At 40.5% G+C, this 23454-nt stretch overlaps 1 protein-coding gene across 3 annotated transcripts in view; it reads right to left on the bottom strand.

The window, feature by feature from the left end:
* Nucleotides 1–23454, bottom strand: part of MOSPD2 (motile sperm domain containing 2) — a 62684-nt gene that overhangs the window by 25537 nt on the left and 13693 nt on the right. For all 3 annotated transcript variants that reach the window (XR_013346037.1, XM_077816016.1, XM_077816017.1), the window contains exons 3-9: nucleotides 19717–19872; nucleotides 18529–18615; nucleotides 16373–16527; nucleotides 10950–11010; nucleotides 8398–8436; nucleotides 6108–6232; nucleotides 2888–3058 (exon numbers count right to left, since the gene is read on the bottom strand). Coding sequence is in view for 2 of the 3 variants with exons in the window: in XM_077816016.1 (XP_077672142.1) it covers nucleotides 2888–3058; nucleotides 6108–6232; nucleotides 8398–8436; nucleotides 10950–11010; nucleotides 16373–16527; nucleotides 18529–18615; nucleotides 19717–19872 (794 nt within the window). In the remaining variant the exon portion in view is untranslated. The remainder of the gene's footprint in view (nucleotides 1–2887; nucleotides 3059–6107; nucleotides 6233–8397; nucleotides 8437–10949; nucleotides 11011–16372; nucleotides 16528–18528; nucleotides 18616–19716; nucleotides 19873–23454) is intronic.

Here is a 23454-nt window from a genome sequence, read left to right as displayed (position 1 = left end):
GGAAGGGAGGAAGGGAGTAAGGAGGAGTGAATTAACTTTTCTTTAGACAATGGAATGCTGAGGGTGTTAAATGAGGACCACCTGTTGTCCTTACTTTCAAAAACAAACATATGGTTGTAAGGAACTGAAAAAAGACTCAGTTACTTGACAAAGGAAGAAGATAATAAACCAAGTCTAACATCCACGATTCATTTGCAGGTAACTGTGGCCTGAAACTCAGGACAGGCCTCTGGTTTGGTTCAATGCAAGATTCAAAAGTTAGCTATTCCCTTATACCATTATGTTATAACTTCTAAGTTAAAGAATATCAAAATTGCATATTCTGGGGTCAAATTGACTCTTTTGGTATAGGTCCATTACCAGACAGAGATAGCAAAACTGTTAATGATGCACAGAAGACAGACGTGTTCAAAATAAATGTCTGTTTATTTGGAAAGAAACAGGATGATGTACTCCCATCATATAAGGATGATTAAGTAATTTCCAGTGCATTAGTAACTAAAGAGGATGTTGACAATCTACCAAGGATAAACATCTTAAAATCAGCAGGCCTGAATAACTTGCTCTGAAGAGTTCTAAAAGAGTTGGCTAAGACTATCTCTGGCCTGTTGATATTAATTTTCTATTAAATTTTGGAATACTGTGGATATTCTGGAAGAGTGGTGAATCTGGTGCCAATATTCAAACAAGGTCAGCAGAATGACCCAGGTAACTATCAGCTGGTTAGATTGACAAATCCTTAGTAAAATAATAGAAAAGCTGATACAATATTGAATTGATAAAGGATATGAATAGGATTAATGCCAGTCAACAGGATTTTATGGAAAACAGGTCCTGGCAAACAAATCAGATTCCATTCTTTGAGATTACAAGGTTGGTTGGTAAAGGTAAGTGCATAGATGTAATATACATAGACTTTTGCAAGACATTTGATTTAGTACCATACAACATTCTAACTAAAATATGAGCATTATAAAAGATCAGTAGAGTACACATTAAATGATTAAAATCTGGCTGTGGAAGTAGTGGTGTGTTTCTAGTAGGGTTCTACAAAGACTAGTGCTAGGTCTGATGCTAATCAATATTTTCACTAATGGTATAGAAGTAAACAGAAAGTCACTGCTGATAAAATATGCAGATGACAAAGATTGGTGGAGTGGTAAATAATAAGGAGAAGGTAGTCAGACAATCAACCAACCTGTCTCAACTGGTAGACTCGACCCATTCGAACAAAATGCATTTTAACACATCTAGGAATAAAGAATGCAGGACATACCTACAGAATGGGGGACTGTGTCCTGGAAAGCAGTGACTCTGCAAAAAACGGTTTATGGGTCACAGTGGACAAGCAACTAAACGTGAGCTCCCAGTGCGTTGGCGAAATGGGCTAATGTGATCCTTGGATACATAAACTATGGAACAGTGAGCAGGAGTAGGGAAGTAGTTTTACCTCTGCATACTGCATTTCTGAGACCGATACTTGAATACCGCATATAGTTCGTGTCCATGTTTTAAAGAGGATGTTGAAAAATTAGAGAGTGGGCAGAAAAGAGCCACAAAAATGATTGGAAGGCTGGAGAAAATGACAAGGTAAGAGGCTTAAAGAGTGCAGCCTAACTTATCAAGAAGACAGAGATGACTTGATTACAATGGGGACAAAATTTCAGGTATTAAAGGACTATGTAATCTAGTAGAGAAAGGCATAACAAGAATCAATGGCTGAAAGCTGACGCCAGACAAATTCAGATTAGAAATTATGCACATATTTTTTAACATGAGGGTAATTGACCACTGGAACACAATCTACCAGGGAAAGCAGTGGATTCTTCACCTCTCGCCATCTTCAAATCAAGACTGGAAGCCTTTCTGGAAGATATGTTTTAAGCCAAACACAAGTTACTGGGCTCAACACAGGGATAACTGGACTAAATTTAAGGGCCTGTGATAGAGAGGACGCCAGAGCAGATGATCTAATGGTTCCTTCAGGCCTTAAATTCTATGAATCTACTTTATTTATTTGGCTGGCCAAGTTTTAAAAATACCTTAATTAAAATAGAAATTGCTCCATACAGTTCAAAACATGACAAAATATTAAAATACTAATTCAAACTGAAAATTTGCGTACTATAAAATTAATATTAAATATGCATGATACAAGAAATTATTAAATTTATATTCTGATTCAGAAGTTATGGCAATAACAGTGAATTAGAGATTCTGGACTACATTAGCTATTTTTCAAGAACAATACCAATGGACAAAGTTTACATTTCCCAGAGGCTACCACTATGTATTCCTTGGCTGCCGATACTGGAATGAATTCGGCACACGTGTAAGGTTACAGGCACGTAGATCAGACTGCAGAATTCAGGGCTTTACTTTGTTTTGTGACCATATAAAGATTAACTGGAATTGTGTAACTTATAAGATAAATAAAAACCTAATACTGCGCTAGACACTAGCTCTCCATAGCATGTTTTCAGTTGTATATTTAGTATTCCCTCTCCTCAGGAGCTGATTAAAACATCTATTGAGAAAACTAGATATATGGTATTAAAAATCAATCCAATGGTTGCCCTGAGGGAAGTATAAAAATGGACTATAACTCTAGAGAAACCTAACTTTTTAGGGAGAAGTTAAAAATTTTTTTAAATTTTCATATTGTACATTTAACTGAGCAATACCAGAATAACACACTTACTAGATTTGTGTGTGTACTGTAATCCATCCATGACAGTGAAGCTAGTCTTTAGGGTTTTACTAGTTTTTCACTGTAAGTGGCAAAGACATCCAACTACGACAGACTGTAAAAATCTGCCATAAAAAATAAACCATGTCCATCTTTTCATATTTTCATTCCTTCTTAGCCTATAGAGTTAATGGATACCTTTTTCACATTGAGAATTTGCTCTTCAATGGATTCTCCAGCCTCCTTGCTGTCTGCTTCCATCTCCTCTTTACTTTCAGTTTCATCTTCAGTAGTAACAGGTCCATTTTCACATAATGGAGTTTGAAAATCATCATCAACCAAGGGAGGGTAACTGTACTTGAAAGTATCCTAAAATACAAGAGTATTTAATTCATGTGTGTATCAAAAGGAAGGAAAAGTGATTTCACTAGCATAATTAAAATACAGATCTTATCAGGGTTTTTTTTAGTCCTTTTACACCTCATACATATTTCATTTATACATTTTAAGTTCCATTTGACCCATGGGCAAAAAGTTGATGTTGGGTTTTGTCCTCTATAATAATAAAAATATGATAATCCTCTAACACAGCCACTAATTTATAGTTAGTGGCAATGTTTACATATTCCCAAAGAGATTGCAGAATTTGTTCAGAGTTGAAATTTGGTATTGAAAAATCTTAGGAGGGTTGTGGGGCAGAATTAAACCAAATTTTGTTTTTACATTACAAAAAGGCAAACTTAAAACAAAATAAGAAAAAAAAGTGGATCTTCAGATTTTTTTGTACTTCTGTAACTTTATAACAGGTTTGGTTTTAAAGAAAACCATGCAGACAGTTAGTCCATGATTTGGATCTCTAAAAACTAAAACAGACAGCCTATTTATTAATGTTTAAAGAACTAGCATTATACATTAGTTCATATCACACACATGATACATCGATTTTAGTTAAGGCTAAGATTTTGTCATGGTTATTTTTAGTAAAAGTCAGGGACGGGACAGGTCACGGGCAACAAACAAAAATTCATGGAAGTCCTGACCTGTCTGTGTCTTTTGCTGCAGCAGCTCCATGGTTTCCCCTGCCACTGTGGTGGCTGAGAGCTGTGGGGTTCCCACTCTGCCTGCAGCAGCTGGAAGCTGCAGCCCACCCCCACCCCACCCTCAGTGGCTGGGAGCTGCAGGGTGACCATATTTCCCGAAGAAAAAACAGGGCACCCCCAGCGCTCGCCCTAGGCGTCACCCTCTCCCCACGCAATGCTGTTGCCCATTGCTGGAACTCTGAGGAGGGCCCCCTCAGGAGTCTGTCACCTGTCGCTAGAACCTTGCAGGGCCCTCCCTGCCCCATCGCTGCTGTAGCCTGTCACTGGAACCCTGCCAGGGCCCCACTGGCTGCCAGCTCCAGAGTACTGCAGCCCATGGGGCTGAAGCAGAGAATGTCACCGATGCCTCCGTGACATAAACGTAGCCTTAATTATGGTGGATTATTTTTAAAAAGGAAAAAAGGGAAAGTGTACTAATCTAAACACCATGTTCAAAACACCTAGGCCATGTCTATATTGAGGAAATGTATTAAGAAGTTCATACTGGTTCAAATTGTGGTAAAACCAGGGTCAGTCATGGGACTTTGCCTGCACTGCACTGCCAACCAATTTTACCACTGGTTGAACTGATTTTTTGGGTCAATTTCCTCAGTGCATAGATTCCTGTGAACCACAGGTTCAAGAGCCACCAGAAGGTGCCTAAAGACAGGCTGCTCAAAAAAGTTTCAGAGGTTCCTCTTGCTCTGCTTCAAAGACTTGGAAAAGATGGAAACAAATAGCTTCCAAACAGGTCACAGTAGCCAATACCAATGAAAGAGAAAGTTTTTGGGACGCGAGGACTAATTACTTACTTGATTTTAAATGTTCAAATTTTGTTATGCCTTGATCTTTACAGAAAACTAGTACGTAGGGTGGTTCTGAACAAAAATGATATAAAGTTATAGGATTTCCTCACTAACTGCTTACCACTGTTTTGTTTTGTGACTGACACGTATTTTATATATGATTTAACAATATTTTTTAAAAGACACTGCAATCAAGATTTCAATTAAATAAGGTCCCAAGCTTTTTAATAATGAAGACTTCAAAATGTAAATAAAATGCTATGGCTCATCATTATGATTTCGCCACCCCTGTTGATGCTGACCACTAGAATTCCTATGTAGCAGCAAGCCTTTTTATCCACATATGTCAGGGGAAAGAGATATGGGAAGCAGATGACAGCAGAATCATCACTCTCTAGATACTGTCAGTTTCCGCATCTCCCTCAGCATACAGAGAACACTCAACCACCCCTCTTCAATCCCTGGGTTGCTACTGCTTCTCGCTCCTTGGGAAATGATGCCTTCAGATGTTTCTTGCAGGTACTGAGAAGAGGATCCAGAGAGAGATCCTGCCCAAACAGGAGTTTAGGAAAGTGGGTCCCTCATGCCTCCATATCCCTGAGTCCAAGGAACAGAACCCCTATCTTGTCTCAAGAGGGTCCCTCAGATAGCATTCTGCTATGTTTTTCTTTAATGATGGTGTATTAATATTCAATATGCACTGCAGCGGGGAAAGCAGATTGTCATTGCCTATCTCCATCTCTTCTGCAGAGAGAAGAGGTGATGCCATCTCCCCCTATGGCAGTGGTATTACTTTTACCCTGCTTGGGTTTAAAAAAAAAAATTTATTATTAAAGGAAAGTTACAAAGTTTGAGGAAAAAGGATAGGAAATCACAGAATTACTTGCTTTTATTAGCTTGGTGACAAATTTATGCCCCTTACACAAGTTGGTTATCCTGCATCAGCATTTAGAATGCACTATATTGTGTATGAATAAGGCTGACAATAACGCAGTACTGGAGTGCAGCATAACCAGTTGGGCTTTACTTTCCTTTTAAAGAAGTTGCCAAGTACGCCAGGGTTTTAGGACACTTGAGATGATGGGCAACAGAAGGAGCTAGAGAGGGTGGAAGCCCAGAGAAAGGATTGGAGGGTCTTCGTTCAATCATGGCTTTGGAGGGAGGTGAGAAACAGCAGTTGTGTACACTCAAAACCCTCTTTTTCCTATTCACACTATTAAAATTCCCAAAATGAAGTCACCAAATTAGGGTTGCAGAATTACTTCCTACCTTACAAAAAGAGCTATGAAAAAGCTTTTTTAAAACTAACATACCAAAACTTTGAAAATCATCAGCTGAGATTTTTTAAAAGAACTTAAAATCATTAACAGTTAATTTGTAAGTTTATTAATATCAAGTGGACACTGTCAGACACTTATCTGAAAAATGCTAGCTGGCTCTACTACAGTGAGTGATCATGCAATTTATATCCACACAAAAACTGCATGAAGATATTAATAATTACAAGGTATTTTAAAATTTCAATATACTTACAATTCCACCCATGTAGGCAGGCAGATACTCTACACTGATGTATTCCTGCACTTCATTCTTGTTTGTAAACTTCAACATACTTATCGCATCTGGACCAAGCCAACCCTTCACAATTTTAAAAGCAGCTAGACAAAAAATAATAATACATAAGCTGCCTGAAACAAATACTGCAGTTTTATCTGCCATTGATAGCATGTAAATAAATGCTCATAAAATGTTAGGCTAAGCACTGAATTCAGTGAAATAGCTTGATGTCCATCTAGGGTTTCTTTACCCATTATAAAATGTCCCACTAGGCAAAGAGCACATGCACATACCAGGATTTTGTGGTATAAAAAAAAAACTATTGGCATGAATTTACAAAGAGTGCTTTGGTGTACTACCTGTGAATGTCAAAATCATAACCAAGTAATACAGGTCATCATAAACGTGTGCCGATAAAATCTTTATAATGTATCATATATTATGTACAAGACACATTTTCTGTAGGTTTGATTTGTGTTAAGTTTTCTTCATTGGTACAATTTGCCTCCCTCTGCATTAGTACTTGAGACCAATTACACAAGCTTCAGGGAAAGAAAATAAGTAAATAAGTAAATATCAGGTGCCTCTTGCTTTTGCAGAGAGGGATTATTTACAAGTGGTAGCTCGTCTTCTGAATGTATTTTCTCTACAAAGCCACACAGCAAGAGTCCTGCACTCGGTCACGGAATGTTTTTGAGTAGTTGCTGGCTGTTAGGTAGTGCCCTTGACAACAATCCATAGAACAAGAATATTAATATCCTGTGTGCCTGCCCCCCAACCCCACTTCCCAAAGCAGTACCCCTCTACACCCAGAAACCTCATTTGGATGTGTGCTCCAAAACTGAAGAGGTGGCTCAGTGAAGGCAATGTATTTGGGCAACAAAAGTTATTGTTGGGACATAGTCCGCTTGCGATATTGTTTTCCAAGTGCCCCACTACAGGAGACTAGCTCCTTGGACAGTAACTGAAGTACTGCCCACCCAAAATAAGCATCTAATCTTGTCAGGGGCATAGTGACTTGTGAAGGGGTGTATTGAACTTCATTCAGCAGCTCTACCCTAGATAAGGGCCAGGACCTCTGCTTGTGAAAGGGATCTCTGAAAAGGAAAGGAGGAATGGGACTTGGCATGGTTTCCTACTGGAAAAAGCAGCACAATTCAAAGTTGTCCAGGACATATGCTACACACGGGGTTTGGGGGCAAGAAACGGACAAAAACCCGTTTTTGCAAAGGTGGCTGAAGTAGGGGAAGAAACGAGGCTCCTGGAGAATTTCTGCAAGACTTTGGGTCTCTGATGGTAACTTGCTCGCGAGGATTGCTGGAAATGTCCTCTATGAACCTAAAGCAAGCTGGCTCAAATTCCATGACCCAGACATTAACGTGATTACTTACATCCTTCCCAAGACCTCCTCAGACTATGAACTGAAGCAGTGACAAGTCAAAGACAAAATATTTAGCCCTCTTGAATCGCAGACCAGTAATTTATTTTGGAGAGGAAAGGGAAGGTGGAGGGTGAAGTGGGTAAGGAGAAATTTTGGGTGGGAGAAAAGTTAGGAGAATGAAGCATTTCTCTGGTAGGTTTGTTCTTTTAAATGGTAGCGGTTTGAACCTGCTTAATGTAAAACTAAAGTAGTCTTAATAGAGATGCACATACAGCAAAAATTTTTATAGCTATGCACGCACATGCAATATAGAGGAATAAAACTTGTCTAACAAGTGTTTTGAGTAGGTTGATTACTGGAGTACACGAATCAGCATAGCTATATATGGCAATTATAAACGACATGCATAGGCCCTAGCCTGCATAATGTACTGTTTGGATTTGGCCACAGGAGAAAAATATTTACGAAGCCTAGCAAGTCTGGACCTGGAGAGGATTGGGTTTCAGGGAACCAGAAAAATGGAGGCTTCAAGAAATAATCTACATATCGAGGGCTTCCAAAATATGCAAGTGGCGAGGGGGATGCAGGTCTTGATCGGCACTTTGAAGACTATTTAATTTTTGAGTCACAGTACACTGTGCCAGGAAGCTGCACACTAGAGCATTCAATGACTTAATAATTGACAAATGTAAAGTACCATGTGCTTAACTAAAAGAAAAATTTGGCCCATGCATTAGTTATATATTTCTATGTATACACACAATAACATTTTATAAAGCCTAAGAAAATGAGTTTATGTTTGAATTAATATCATATCAGAACAGGATTTTTTAAACTTATTACAGAAAATTACAAGTATTTTTAGTTTAGTTTACTTTAACTTACCATTCATTATCCATGGCATTTCAAAGATCACTATCTTTGCTGCAAAGACAATAGGAAGAAGAGATAATTGAAAAGAAAGATATTATTTCTATATTAATAACAAAAAGGGGAGAAAGTGTTACTATTAGAGGATTATTAAAAGCAGAACACTCTGTTTCCATGGTTACTTTCTTTAGGAAAAAATTAGCTTTCCTCCATCTGTATACAAAACTATCCCTATGGTAAGATGAACAGAAGTATTAGGAAGCCCACTGGAAAGCATAGCATGTATTGTTTTATGGGATAATTTTGCCTTTTTTGTATACCAAGAGTCAGAATGGTTACCCACATCCTGAATTCAGGGAATTCATTTAAATTACTGTATTAAATGCCAGATGAAAGATGCAAATAATATGCATCTTTATTCTAATGAATAATTTCATTGTGTGAAATACTAACAATTAGCAACTATAACAGAATTATACCTTCTATTTTAAGAAGCAAAATGGCACTCAACTAAACTTTAAAATGTTTACAGCTACATTTTCACTTGAAAAAAAATTAAATGAATTCAGAAGTCATGGAAGAGAAAAATGGCAATACTGACTGAAGCTTTGTATCTATTAATAATGAAGGTTAAAATGGACAATGTGCAAGTTTTTCCCCATACAGCCCCACCAATATGCCTCAACTCTGTCATGGAGGGATCATCTCTGAGACAATAGGAAAGAGTCCATTTCCACTCAATCTTTAGCCTCTTGGCTGCTACAGAGTGCCAACTGGTATAGCAGGATCTTCCAACTTTTGAAACTGAAACTGAAGAGGAAAGGGACAGAGATGGACAAAGAAAGAACGGGAAACAAGACAGAAAAACAACACAACTATAATATTGACTCTGAAAAAGAACTGGGAGTCATGGTGGATAATCAGCTAAACATGAGCTCCCAGTGCAACGCTGTCGCCGAGGGGGCTAATGGGATCCTTGGACGCATAAACAGGAATATCAAGTTGGAGCAGAGAGGCTATTTTACCGCTGAATTTGGCACAGGTGCGACCACTGCTGGAACACGGTGCTCAGTTCTGGGGTCCGCAGTTCAAGAAGAATGTTAAAAAATTGAGAGGGTCCAGAAAGATTAAAGGATTAGAAAACCTGCCTTATGATAGACTCAGGGAGCTAAATCTATTTACCTGTTTAACAAAGAAAAGGTTATGAGGTGACTGAATTACATTCTGTAAATTCCTACATGGGGAAACAAATATTTAATAATGCACACTTCAGTCTAGCAGAGAAAGATATAATGAGATACAATGGCTGGAAGTTGAAGCTAGCCAAGTTCAGACTGGAAATAAGGTGTAAATTTTTAAAAGTGAGGGTAATTAACCATTGGAACAATTTACTAATGATTGTGGTGGATTCTCCCATCACCTAAATTCCCCGTAAGCTGTGTGGCCACACAGCAACCTGTTAAGCGTCGCACAGGGAATCTGCCCAGCCAGGACCTGCCATGGCCTGGGGAGGGGCACCACAGCCCCAGCCCCAGCCCCAACCCAGCCATGGGGGGCGCCTATCCCACAGCCCAAGCCCTGGAACTGCCACAGCAGGGAGAGGAGCCTCTCTCCCCATAGCCCAGGTGCTGCTGTGGGGGAGAGACTTAGGGGGAATACTTTCTCCTCGTAGTAGCCCCAGGACAGCCTGCACCCCAAACCCCTCATCCCCAGCCTCTCCCCAGAGACTGCACCCCCAGTCGGAGCCCTCACATCCCTGCACTCCAACCCTCTGCCCCAGCTCTGAGCCCCCTCCCACACCCCGAACTCCTTGGCCCCACCCCACCGCATGAATTTTGTTATGTGCACCAATATGAAGGTGATGCATCACACATCACCTCCATATTGGTGCACATAATATGAATTCCGCACATGTGGGAAAAGTTAGAGGGAACACTGCCCATCACTGATAATTTTTAAACCAAGATTGGATGTTCTTCCAAGACATATGCTCTAGGAATTATTTGGGAGACATTGTATCATGTGTGATATACAGAAGGTAAAACAATATGATCACAATAGTCCCTTCTGGCCTTGGAATCTATGAATATTAACTCAATGCTTATAAAAATTCTAAAACTGGAACAACTGGGTGAATATGTACCTCCAAAAATACTTGTTTTAGACTCTTTACTTTTAATACAAATCCATACGTTACATATGAATTTCAAACCAAAATTAAGTTAATAAATGTGTGTTGTAGCTCCGCTAACCAGTCTGAGGGTGTGATAGGGGAATGCTGCACATAAATTCACTTTTCTAAAAGACATTACTACTGAACTTACTTATATGCTGAACTACCCAGCCCTCATGGCACCTTGTTTCTGGGGCACGTCAAACACGTTTCTGGACTTTATTTTGGTTTTACCTTTGCAGTTCACACATGCAAAAAGTAATATTTACACATCTCTTAAAAAAAGAACCTGTCTCCTCATAGTTATGAATATTTACATAATAAAAATAACATTGTATAACACAAAGTCTATAAAATTGTATCCCCCTTAGAAAGGATAATATACATTACTTACAGAGGTAATTCGGATAATAAACTTTAAAACAGTTGATGATGAACCGAATGAAGTCCAAGTCCTAAAATAAAGGCAAAATTAATAATAATAATAAATGTAGTATAAATTATAATTCAAAAACCTAATTAGATAAAAACTATGAATTTTGTAATAAAGATTTTACGAGATAAGTTCACAGTTAAAGTAAAATACAATAAAATACACAGGCTATATATAGGATATTACTTTTCAAATACTGCCCCAACTTCCAATGCAATGCTACTCATTCAGGAGATGATTCTGCAAAGATTTATACACATGTTTAACTCTGTAAACTGAAAGCTGTTCTAGTGACTTCACTAAGACTACTCACAGTGCATAAAGTTAAGCACATGTACTGTATTAAGTCTTTGAAGAACTGGGGTCTCAGGAAAGGGTCAGGAGATTTTCCTAAGAGCTACAGCCTAACAGAAGAAACAAACCTCTGTCTCTAAATGGCAGCGTTAGGCCTTTCTTACATAGTACAAGCACAGACTTGCACTGAAGACAGACAGGCAAGTTACATAAGTTCTGTACGTTGGAGGTAAAACCTCTAGGGATAAGAATATTTTGCCTTTTATCAGGGATTTTTAGTTCTGTTTGTCTTGATTTCTAATGAAATCATAGTTCACTAATATTTTGAGACAAAAATTAACATTTAAAATTCTATGAACAGTCATAGTGCCTGTACAGGATTTATATGTTTTTCAGCTACCCACTTCACAAATCTACATCACTTACGTTCATAACATTTGCTGCACATCTAAAGTACAGGATATTTCAACATCTGTTAGACCCAATGCAGCTAGATGTAGCGAAAGAGGGTTCGGGTGATAAATCCTCCTGTCCTGTTGCAGAAGTATGCCTGGCATCACTGGCATAAATACGTAGATCCCCTTGGAGAGTTGATGAAGGTCTGTATATATTATTGTTGTGTCACACATGAAGGAGCAATTGAGGCCCAGTCACATCTTATTTTTGTAAAACCCTCTTTATAAAAGTGTAAAAGAGGAGAAACACATAACAGGCCCACTCACCAATTCAGAAGGAACACATCCGACACTGGGAGATTGTCTCTCCCCTCTTTCAAGTGGAAAAGGGGGCATTTCGTGTTCTGCCTGGTGGCAAAGATCTATATCCAGAAACCTCAGAAAGACTGAATACATCCTAAATTACTGAGTCCTTTAGAGACCATTAATGCACCTGCATCAGATCTCTGCTGAGTTGGCCAGCTTTGTCATTTCCTTGCCAGCTAAGAGCAAGGCAATTGGGTAGATGTTGAAGTGGATACACCAGTCCCATAACTTGATCATCTCCTTGGCTAGTTGAAACAAGTGAGTTCCTCCCTGCTTCTTCAGTTAATATATTGCTCTCTTGTTGACCATGATGACTTGTATTGCTTTGTTCTGGATGTGAGGTAGTAATGATTTGAAAGCTAAACAGATAGTTTGCAATTACTGTACCCTCATATGTAATATCTTTTCTTGGTAACGCCAATGGTCCCGAACAACGAGATAGTCAAGTTGCGCCCCCTCATCAGTCTTTGAAGCTTCCAAAGTGATTTTCAATTAAGGAGTATATCCCTTATAAGGCTCTCCTTTGATGAGGCTTTAAGAAACCAATTGTCAAACCATGGGGAGACAAATACTTTATTGTCTCAAGACGAGCTCCTACTACAAAGAGGAGCTTTGTAAAATCCCTCTGAGTGGTAGAAAGGCCACAAGTTAAGACCTTGTACTGAAAATAGTCATGATCAACAGTAAAGCAGAGATATTTGCAGTGATTTGGCCTTCTAGAAATATGTATCCTTTAAATTGAGAGCTACAAACCAATCTAGGGCTGAAAGGAAAGGATAACATGAGGCTACAGTCAACATACAGAACCAGAACTTCCTGATGTAAGTGCTGAGCTTCCTCACATGTAATATCAGATGAACATCCATCCTTCTTTGGTATTAGTGAAATACCTTGAGTAAAATCCCTGATTTCTGAACTCCCTTGGAACCTCCTCTATTACTCCTGCTTGAATCAGAGACCGGATTTTTGATCTTAGCACACTGTTGAGGGAGAAACCCCTGAATATTGAAAAAGGGGCAGGGGAGAAGAAAGGAGGAGATCTTGTAAGTAGAATAGGTTTCAAACTTGGGCAGAACACTTTTTTATTACCCTCAAAATATATTTGTCCAAACTGATGAAACGGTATGAATCAAGGAATTAAGAAAGCCAGTTTTCCAAAGGATAGGGAGGTGAGTATATTATCAATAGGTTTGCAGCTTTTGATCCTCCTATCAAACTTCAGGCTTGACATTCAACAGACGTAGGCGAAGGAAGCTTTGTGATCGCATGAGTGATCTCTCTGGGCTTAAGAGGACAAGGGGAGGATGGTGAATAAAGCTTTCTATTGTACCTGAACACAGGCCATAGAATTCTTCCTCGAAAACTGAAAAAGACACATTGATCTTGGCTGTAATTTTTAATCTTTCCTATTATTAAACAGTCCATCTCCTTCAAAACAGATGCACTATTTTAGATTGTCTCTGGCGAGAGAGTGGAAGATCATAACCATGTGACTGCTATCGCAATCGATCTTACAACCAAGTCAAAAACATCAAAGGATACAGTGCGTTATACTACCGTCCATCCATCTGTATTAATGCAATTACTATATTGCACTGGTCTTCAGAAAGTGTCTTTACAAACATCAACATTTTGTCCCATAAGTGCATCGCTGCCTGGTAGCTACTCTCAAACAAAGGATGAAGAAAGGACAAATCATTTTCCTCCCCACTGAGTTCAAATTCCTGCCTTCTTTGTCAGAGGCTGTAGAATGCAAATGTCCACCTCTTGACTTGTTGGTCACTGCAACTGCTACCAATGAATAACGAGGAGGAAGAGTATGTAAGCACGATAATCTTTCGTATGGAATTTGATATAGCTTATCAGCATTTTTGAGAGCAGTTGACAAAAAGCATGATTAGACCAGATAGATTCTTCTGGTTGCCAGAGACCATCTAAAATCAGCACAGAGACTTTACTCAAAGTTAGAGCTGAGAATATCAAAGACTCGGTAAGAAGTCTCCTCTAAGATAGTGACAAGAGTTTTAACATAGGCACCATTCTATTTAGGAAAAGCTGCAAGCTCTACCAACATTCTCATCAAAAGAAGAATTAATCAAATTCTGGGTCTAGCTGCTGATATTCCATTTGTACCACAGGCAGCTTCCTCTTCAGATAAAAATCCAGCCCTATAGCAGGAGAGTCTTCCGTATAGACTGAAGGAAGAGGGTGACTCATAGGAGCTTCTTATGGGGGGGGGGGGAAATAGTGGTTTGAGCATTGGCCTGCTAAACCCAGGGTTGTGAGTTCAATCCTTGAGGGAGCCATTTAGGAATCTGGGGCAAAAATTGGGGATTGGTCCTGCTTTGAGAAGGGGGTTGGACTAGATGATCTCCTGAGGTCCCTTCCAACCCGGACATTCTATGATTCCCTTCTCCATGTGCACTTGCATCACAAGCGTAACAAAAGACCCACACAAACTGACAACAATAATTCCAAAAGCTTCAACAGATCCGATGGAACCCTCTGAAGCAAGGAATGGGCAAAAATTCTCCTGAGTGCTTTTACTCGTTACATATGGATACATTAGATTTGATCCTGCTCCAAGAGATGAAGAATCTCCAGCTTCGTCACACGCAATGGAGCCGGGGTATTCAGAGCTGATGCGGTCACATGGTTTGGCTCTTATGAACAAGGCCACCACCAGTGGAGGTAGTAAGTATCTAGATGTTGGATCTGCTGATTTTGGTATCAACAACATGATCGCTTTGGATCGGGAGGTTGGTGTCTTATGCTGAACTGTTTTCTGCTTAGATCTGGAAGTATCTAGAGTTGACACTGGCCTCCTGTTCTTAGTCTCGGGCCCTTCAGAAGAGTCAGAACAGACAGGATTTGCATCCAGAGCTGCTTGTAATAAGAAGACTTGTAGCCTATTCTGACATTTCTTTCTTGCTCATAGGGTAAAAGTGCTGCAGTTCACACATCTTAAAAAGAGAGAAGCTCACCCAGGCATGCTAGGCATTGAGTGCAAGCATCTGATGCCACAAATACCACTGGAAATGATGTGCATATTTTAAAATGTGATCTTTTCAGATTTGGATCTGCATGCAACCAGTAGTTGGAATAGAAGATCTAAGTATAAAACAAAATTTATCCTAGACTAACAATCTAAACCTATCTTATAATTGATCCTAACCATACCTAATAGTAAAACTATCCCTAAAGGCACTAAATCTTTTTTAGTGGAAGGGAACTGTACCAGTTCACAACTGTCTGCTGCTGTGGTTTGAAGAAACTGAGGTAGCAAGGAGAGACACGCCCCCTCAAAACGTTCAGGAATGCTCAGGGGAAGGGCAGGAGGAACACTTGAACCCTCTCATGCGTACTGCTACGAGAAGGTTCCAACATCTAGGCTGTCCCGGCTGTCACACCCCATGTGTGGGAATATGCAGAGGACGCTCAAAGAAATATCATTTATAACTAGTCATTGTAGCTTTGCAAACTGAAATCCTGAAGAAGTTGGAAATATGCATTATCGGAGAACAACCTTTTAAAATGAAAAAAACTTCTAATGAAATTCACGATTTTCATCTTGAAAGAGAGAGTTATCTAAGTATAATACAAAAGACATTATTGACTTAAGCTTTAGATTATGGCCATAAACAAATTACAAAACACCCAGCATCTACACTTTGTCACATTTGTATTCCTACATTACAAACAGAGGCTCAACATTAAGTGGGCCAAGGCGCGGGCTGAGGGATGTGCTGGCTGCTGCTTTCCGCAGCCCCCATTGGCCTGGAACGGCAAACCGCCGCCAGTGGGAGCTGGGATTGGCTGAACCTGCGGATACTGAAGGTAAACAAACCATCCTGTCCCACCAGCAGATTTCTCTGAGGGGCCACGTGCAAAGGTTGCCAATCCCTGAACTAGAGGCAGGCTGTATGGGTCAAATTCACAACTGCTGTAAGTGGGTGCCATTCCATTGCAGGAAACAAAAATACTAACAACCTAACATACTAATTTGGCATTTTTGGATGCAGTGGCAGATATTGGGTCAGGATATAGTAGGGTAGACAGTTGCTGTTAAATGTGACTGTGGTAACCCTCTCTCCTCCCATTAAATGAAGTAACCTTTGCCTCAGTTCAAAAGGGGAAGAGAAAATACAGAACAAAAAGCCTGGCTGCGTAAAAGCCACCTGCCATGACTTTTTGGGAGAAGGGGGCAGTTATGAGATCAAGATTCTAGGACCTTTGCTGTATAATTTGGGTATAATGTGCTGCACAGGAACTGAGTGCCTTGATTAAGCTATACACAGTCTAAACAGAAACCATAATTAAAATGCTTACTATGTGACTGACTCCAGTTTCAGCCATATCAAACACCACTGTTAAAGGCTTCCCATGCTCTCTTCTGGCATAATGCTCTAACCAAAAGGCTACAAACTTCTTTTTTTCAAACTGCAGTTTAGGCTCTTTCGTATGAAACTTCACCCTGAACCAGACTACAAAGAAAACATATATGTATATAAAAAAACTTCAACAAGTTATCAGAATACCAGAACCATATTAGTGGTAAGTGTTAAGTGACCTCTTACAAAATCCACCAACTCCTCTAACATATGGAAATAATATACAATAAGAATCTGAAAAATTAAACTATACATCGCTAATATTAATTGCTATTTAGTGCTTGTATTTATTGCTATATATGTACATAGTTATAGGGTACCCTCTAGGTAGCAAAAAGGTGCACCAAATCTAGTGTAATGGCTTTATTTAGTTGTGAATCAATATGTTATAATCAACCAATAAGAAGCATCTTTCTTTAGAAAAGAACTGAAGTACAAATGGAAAAGTTGATTAAAATGGAGGATTTAAATTGAGGCTTTCCACTTGGTGATTTAAGTTGCTGATTTAAACTCCCTTGATTTAAATCAATCCACCTCAGACCACTTACTAAGAACTAGTGTCTATATTTGATTTGGGGAAAAATAAAGCTTAAGTAATTACAAAACACTTTCTGAGTGTGCTCATTGGACATCTGTTTTTTTGGGAGGGAATGGGGAGTGCTGTGGGAGGCAAAGAGTAATAAAAGCCCACTTCCATATGACAATATTGAACGTTCTCACTGTCTGTTGTCATTAGATAACTCTGGCAGGAACAGAAAGATGAAGTAGATTTTTAGAATTACATTTACAAAGATACACACGCTTCTGAAATAAACTGACACTACAAAAGGTTCCCAACACACATGGGAGAGAGGAGACAACAGAGGCTCTTCTGCTATTTTCAATCAGGTCTCACTGCATTTTTCTGCTACATTCTACATTTTGAAAATTCTATTTTCATTTAAATGAAGTCTGTCTTTTTCCACTGCAAAGATGCAGGCATCCTCCTAACCTAAATAAACAGAAAACTGTTCCCAAACGTACAATAATAGGAGCAAAAAAAGGGACCTCATACATACCCATTGAAAAAAGTCAGATTACAAAGGTGAACTGGGATCACTGAAGTGCTAATATTATTAAGCATGAACAATTATTTTCCCATCCCCGCCCGCCTCATTCCCTATTTTATTATTTTAAAACAAGTTGAAGAGGTATGAAACGCCCCTCCTCAAGTGCTGCTACCTTCAATGAGATTGGTGAGGGGGAGGCAAGAGGAGGTGGGCAAATCTGATCCCTGAGTGGATACTACACTATTTTGAGCATTCTTGGGCCTGCATGCAGCTGGTAACCAAAGGATCTGCATATGACAGAGCCTAGAGAACTGTCTGTCAAAGGTAACCTGGAAAGATGGTCAGGAGAACTGGAGGATTAACAGGGAAAACTAATTACATCATTGCATCTGCAATGCCAGTGCTTGTTGCCTATACTGTTACTGCATAGGGGCAGTACACAGCAATGGAGGACCAAGGCTTTTCTCAGAACAAGTTCAATTCAAACAGTGATGTGAAAACTTGTGACCAGTTCAAATATGTGTAAGCATGGTGTGTTACAGCTGTACCAAATGATTGCAATGACAATACACTGTCCTGTAGACTCATGATGGCTATATATTCGCAGCAAAAGAGATAAAACCATTGCATTTTAATGGAACATTTTAAAACTGCATTACAAAACTTTACCTCCTGTCCCAGTTTATGAAGGAAAACTGAACGTAACCTTAACAATGGGATCATGAACGCTACAGTGAGAAAGCTGAATTTCAAGCTACAAAATATGAATACTAAAAATTTTTCCTCTCTAGTAAAAGACTTGCGAGTATGGCTAAAGGTCTTAATAATACATGATGAAAAATGCAATGTAACCATTTGCCCATGATCTATTTATCAGATATTCATTGAAAATTCACTTGATCTCCTCATGTATTTCCACAAAGGTATTTCCTGATAAGTAATTGCTTCCAGCATTTTAGCAGTCTCCAATATGAACATGTATAATTATATATATATTTTAAAAGACTAATAGATAACTGAAAATATAAGAGTGCATGTAACTTACATAACTTGTAGCCCTCTTTATCATATCCATGCAGGTAAAGAGCACCATTTTCAAACAACCATTTTGGAAGGGCAGATTCAGACAAATCTGTAAAGCAAACAGAAGGATTATTTTAGCAAACTGATATCAGGCATCCTTATTTTTGCTGTTTAAAAAAGTCACTACAAAATACCATTTAATCTTAAAACAGAGTAAGAAACTTGATGATTTTGAATATGTTCATGTGTGAGATAAATGAATTGTAAAATAGAGGGATAAACCTATTTGTAAACTAATATTTTTTCTCCTTTTTTGTTTTAAATTAAGATAGAAAAAGGTTAGCATCTATGTGGGAAGAGAGGGGAAAACAAAGTAGATTTAGATGGCTAGAGGAAAAAAGACCTACAAATATTTTGTTAGCATTGGCCTCCCTCCTGCATTCCCGCTCTGTTACACCCACTTGTTGCAACTTTTCTTAATTTAGACTGTATGCTATTTGGGGCAGGCGCTGTCTTTATGTGTGTTTATACAGCATGAAACACAATGGGACTAGGGTGACAAGACAGCAAGTGTGAAAAATCAGGACAAGGGGTGGGGGGGTAATAGGTGCCTATATAAGAAAGAGCCCCAAAAATCGGGACTGTCCCTATAAAATTGGGACATATGATCACCCTAAATGGGACCCTGTTTTGATCGGAGCCTCTGGACACTACAGTAATAACTGCAATGATCACATTTCACAGGTTTAATTAGTTTTATTAATCTGGAAAGATTCTGCTTTCCTCTCAGTAGTAGAGGAGATAATGAATTATTAGCTTATGACCCCTGCAGGATAGGTGTTTTCCCAGGTATGGACCACCTCCTCCTGAATAATTTTCAGACCGGAGGAGGGGAACTTTTATTCCCATAGAGGTTTGCACCAGAGGAACACACAAAGAACTGAAGTCCAGCAAACTCCCCAACCCCTTCAAATTCCAAATGATCTTTTGCCCACTAGGCTACTGAATAGCTCCACTGCTCACAACCCAGCCAGAGCCATACCAAATTATAAAACACAACTAGTGATTGATATGGCAACTTGACAAAGAAGAATTTATATAGCCATTTGCATTGGTACTTAATGAAACTGTATATAGGGCCTTAGGAATAGTTCAGTAAGAAACTGATATACATCACCAACGTATTAATTAGTAGTAAATGACATCTTACCATTGACGATGTATTCTTTCCTCCACTGAAAGCTTTCATCAATCATCTTCAATGTATCATCCACAACATCATGACGCCAAATTAAATAATTTTCAACCCAGTTATCATCTTGCCGCAATCTTTCCACATCTCTGGAATCATATTTATCTGATTTATCTAATTTAAAAAATGGAAATTTTTACTGTTGTAAATGTAAGAAATATTACAAAATTGAAACTAGGCAAGTTTCAGGGCAGCAGTTCTTTGGGAATAGAAAAGATCTCAAAGATTTCAACACATTTAAGCAAGAATAGAATAATATAAGCTATTGAAAATGTTTATCAATTACATTAAAAAGTGGAATTTATTAAGAAACTGACAATATTTCTTGGGGTTGGAAAGATATGCATTATGTATGATTTTTATTTAAAGAAAAATACAATAATTTTTGTCAATTTTAGTATCTGCATGACAAACATAATTTTCTTCCTATCTTTTTCCTCAAATACACAGAAAGACAGACTGGTTTCTAACAGAATTAATAATTTTATTAAGATGTTGTTGAAGTAAAAAAACAGTACAGAGTTTAAGCATAGAAATTTCTGGTTATCAGGGAATAAGGTACAGATTATTAAGGGGTACGAAATTCGGTTTAGGAACGGGTGGCGTAAGGAATATATAATCTGCAATCTCCCCGATTGTACTTTGACCTGTTAAACTTTTACCTCCAGACACTGAGATATGGGGGTATGTTGTTCATATAATGGCTATGTTCAGGTGTGGAGTATAATGAGTGGATACGACGATGAGGATGGATTTACCCTCATTTGGTGGGATTTAATGTTTAGTGAGTTTATGGTTCCAGTTCATATGGTCCAATGGAAACTGTGTCTCAGTCCCTTTCCCATAGTTGATGCACGATGTCGTACCAGCTCACACCTCCTGGTACTGTCGGTGGCTGATGATGTGTTTGATGTAGATGTCCCTGGAGCATTGGATGGTGTCCGAGAGCATGAGTCACCGCATGAGCCATGCGTAGCGTCGACCGATCCCACAGGTCTGCAGCACACGCTCGTTGCAGGGGTCCTAAGCGCCCAAGGCTCCGACGATCAGGGCATCCATCTGCACCTCGTAGCCCTTCACTCTCAGGGTGTCAGCCAGGGGAGCGTATTTTTCCAGCTTACGAGCTCAGGCTTCGCAGAAGGCCAGGGTCCTGTTCTCAAAGGAGACCATGACGTCGACGAAAATGATCTTTTTCTGGGCCTCATTGGTGACTACCACGTCAGGTCGCAACTGGCTGTCAGTACCGGGGATGGCGCAGTTCACGGCGACCTCCCCCAGGTGCGGTGCAATAGCTTTCACCAGGCGGTTCTGGATGGCGTTGTGGCGCAGCTGCCAGGCTCTGGAGTGGGGCTTGCAGCTGCACAGGACGTGGGGCAGGGTCTCATTGGAGTAGCCACACTTCCTGCAACGCTTGTCTCGGTTCCCGTGGCGGATGGCTCCGTCGAGTGGGACGCAGTTGAGCCGGGCACGGTGGACGAACCGCCAATTGGTGAAACGGGTGAAGCCGCCCCCGGTGAGGAAGTGGTTGCTGGCGTCCCACTTGCTGGTCAATTCGAAGGCTTTACCCTGGTCCGGTTTATGCTTCAGGGTTTCCATGTACAGTGAGTGGATGGATGCCTTCAGGGTCCCCTCCAGCATACCCCTGGTGCTCGGGGTGATGGTGTTGTCATCGGACCTGATCTGCGGCACCAGGACTCCCAGCTCCTGGCGCTCCTCGCACCACTCCCAGCAGCAGCCGATGCACTTTCCCAGGCAACGCGTGGCATTGCGAGTGCGGGACCACAGTGAAGCGATGTTGAGCCCGTCCCGTCCGAATTCGCCATCCAGGGAACTGCTCAGGAAGGTGGCGGTGTCTTGGTTGGAGGGAGCTCTGCCAATCCGCTTCTTTGTTGTGTCATGAAGGGCGTTTGCTGCGATGTTCCTTACCATGGTATTGGGACACGTCAGCAGGCATAAGGCGTGGGTGATCACCGCGAGGTCACACAGGTCACCCATGCTGGGGACATTGGCACGGCCATGCCTGTGGGTGATACAGACCAGCTCGTTGCTGGCTCTCTGGGGAAGGAACAGCCAGTTCTTCACCAGCTGCCGGACGATCTTGTCTGCCTTATTGAGGGGTACCTTCACCATGGCGGATCCCCTTAGGACGAATGAAATGCAGGGGATCAGGAAGGTGTTCAGGGCGTTTATCTTCTGCCACGGTGCTAGCAGGGAGGCGTCGATCTTGGCGGCATCCTGCAAGATCTCCTGGATGGTGTCCTTGGGTGTCTGCCGGACTCGGAAATCCACCACCGTGCTGGTACGCCTGCCCTTCTGCCAGGGGGATGACAGGCTCACCCTGGATCTGGAACCCTGTCATCTGCACCGAGCCCCTTTTGCTGCCGTCAATGTGGAGAATTGCGCACTTCTTTGCATTGAAGCAGAGCCCCATCCTATCGGCAGCTCGACTGGCGACATCTAGCATACGTTGGAGGTTCTCTGCGTCATCCGCGGTCAGAACCAGGTCATCCGCGTAAGCCAGGACGCTCACCCTCTCACTGTGGAGGTTGAAGCCATCTGTGCCATTGGAAATCCCTCGCAGCAACGGCTCCATGGTGAGGTTAAAGATGATGGAGGTGAGGGGACAGCCCTGCTTAACTCTGCTCCGGATCTCAGCGGTCTCCCCTTCGACCAAGCAAATGGTGGTGCTGCATCCCTCGTACACCTCTCGGATCACACAAAGTTCTCTGGCATCCCAAACTCCTGGAGCGTGGCAAAGATGTGGTGGTGGGGTATGGACCCAAAGGCATTAGCTAGGTCAAGCCACACTACCATGCACTGCCTCCGCACCCTTAATCTAGAACAGGAATCGGCAACCTTTGGCACACAGCCCACCAGGGAAATTCGCTGGCAGGCCAGGAGTTTGTTTACCTGCAGCGTCCACAGGTTCGGGTGTTTGCAGCTCCCACTGGCCACAGTTCCATACCAATGGGGGCTGTGGGAAGCGGCGTGGGCTGAGGGATGTGCTGGCCGCCGTTTGCCACAGCCCCCATTGGCCTGGGCTACCATTCCCAGCTGTGCTCTATGCTATCATATTAAACAAAATTAAGTGTTACATCTCAAAACACATTTCACAGTGCCTATTGGTTATACATTGATATTATTTTCCCATTATATGTAATTTTTGGTTTAGATTACAAAAAACAGCACAAGCCTTCCTACATGAGAAACCACAAACTGGTAGACATTTTATTGGAATTATTTTAAGGTCAAATGGGAACTGGAGGGTTCCATACCTATGAAAATCAGGTTATTGATTTAGGTGCCTAATTATGGGTTTTGTTGCTTAACTTTAGATAACTACCTTTGAAAATGACATGGGGGTATTGTTATTGACTTCTTCGGATGAGAAAGTTCAGTTTTTAGATCAATGCTGACTTCCATAAAAATGGTATAAAATGAAAGTAGTAAAGAAAATGTACTTTGTAACATGGAATTGCACCTCACAACAAAAAGTTAAAAAAATTACAACAGTGGCTGACAATAAGGTTAAAGCACATTACCTGGATACTTTCCCATACCCTTCAAATTTTTTTGTCTTTATAGATTGCTAGTTGTTTGGATGTAGTGACTGTGCCTAATTATTTTTATTATATATATGAGCATGCACGCACCCTGGTTAGTCTCAGACTCTCCATAATAATACATATATATACC

This window comes from Eretmochelys imbricata, chromosome 1 (assembly GCF_965152235.1).
Source record: "Eretmochelys imbricata isolate rEreImb1 chromosome 1, rEreImb1.hap1, whole genome shotgun sequence".
In the NCBI taxonomy this organism is placed as follows: domain Eukaryota; kingdom Metazoa; phylum Chordata; order Testudines; family Cheloniidae; genus Eretmochelys; species Eretmochelys imbricata.
This window is presented reverse-complemented; position numbering and strand designations above follow the sequence as displayed.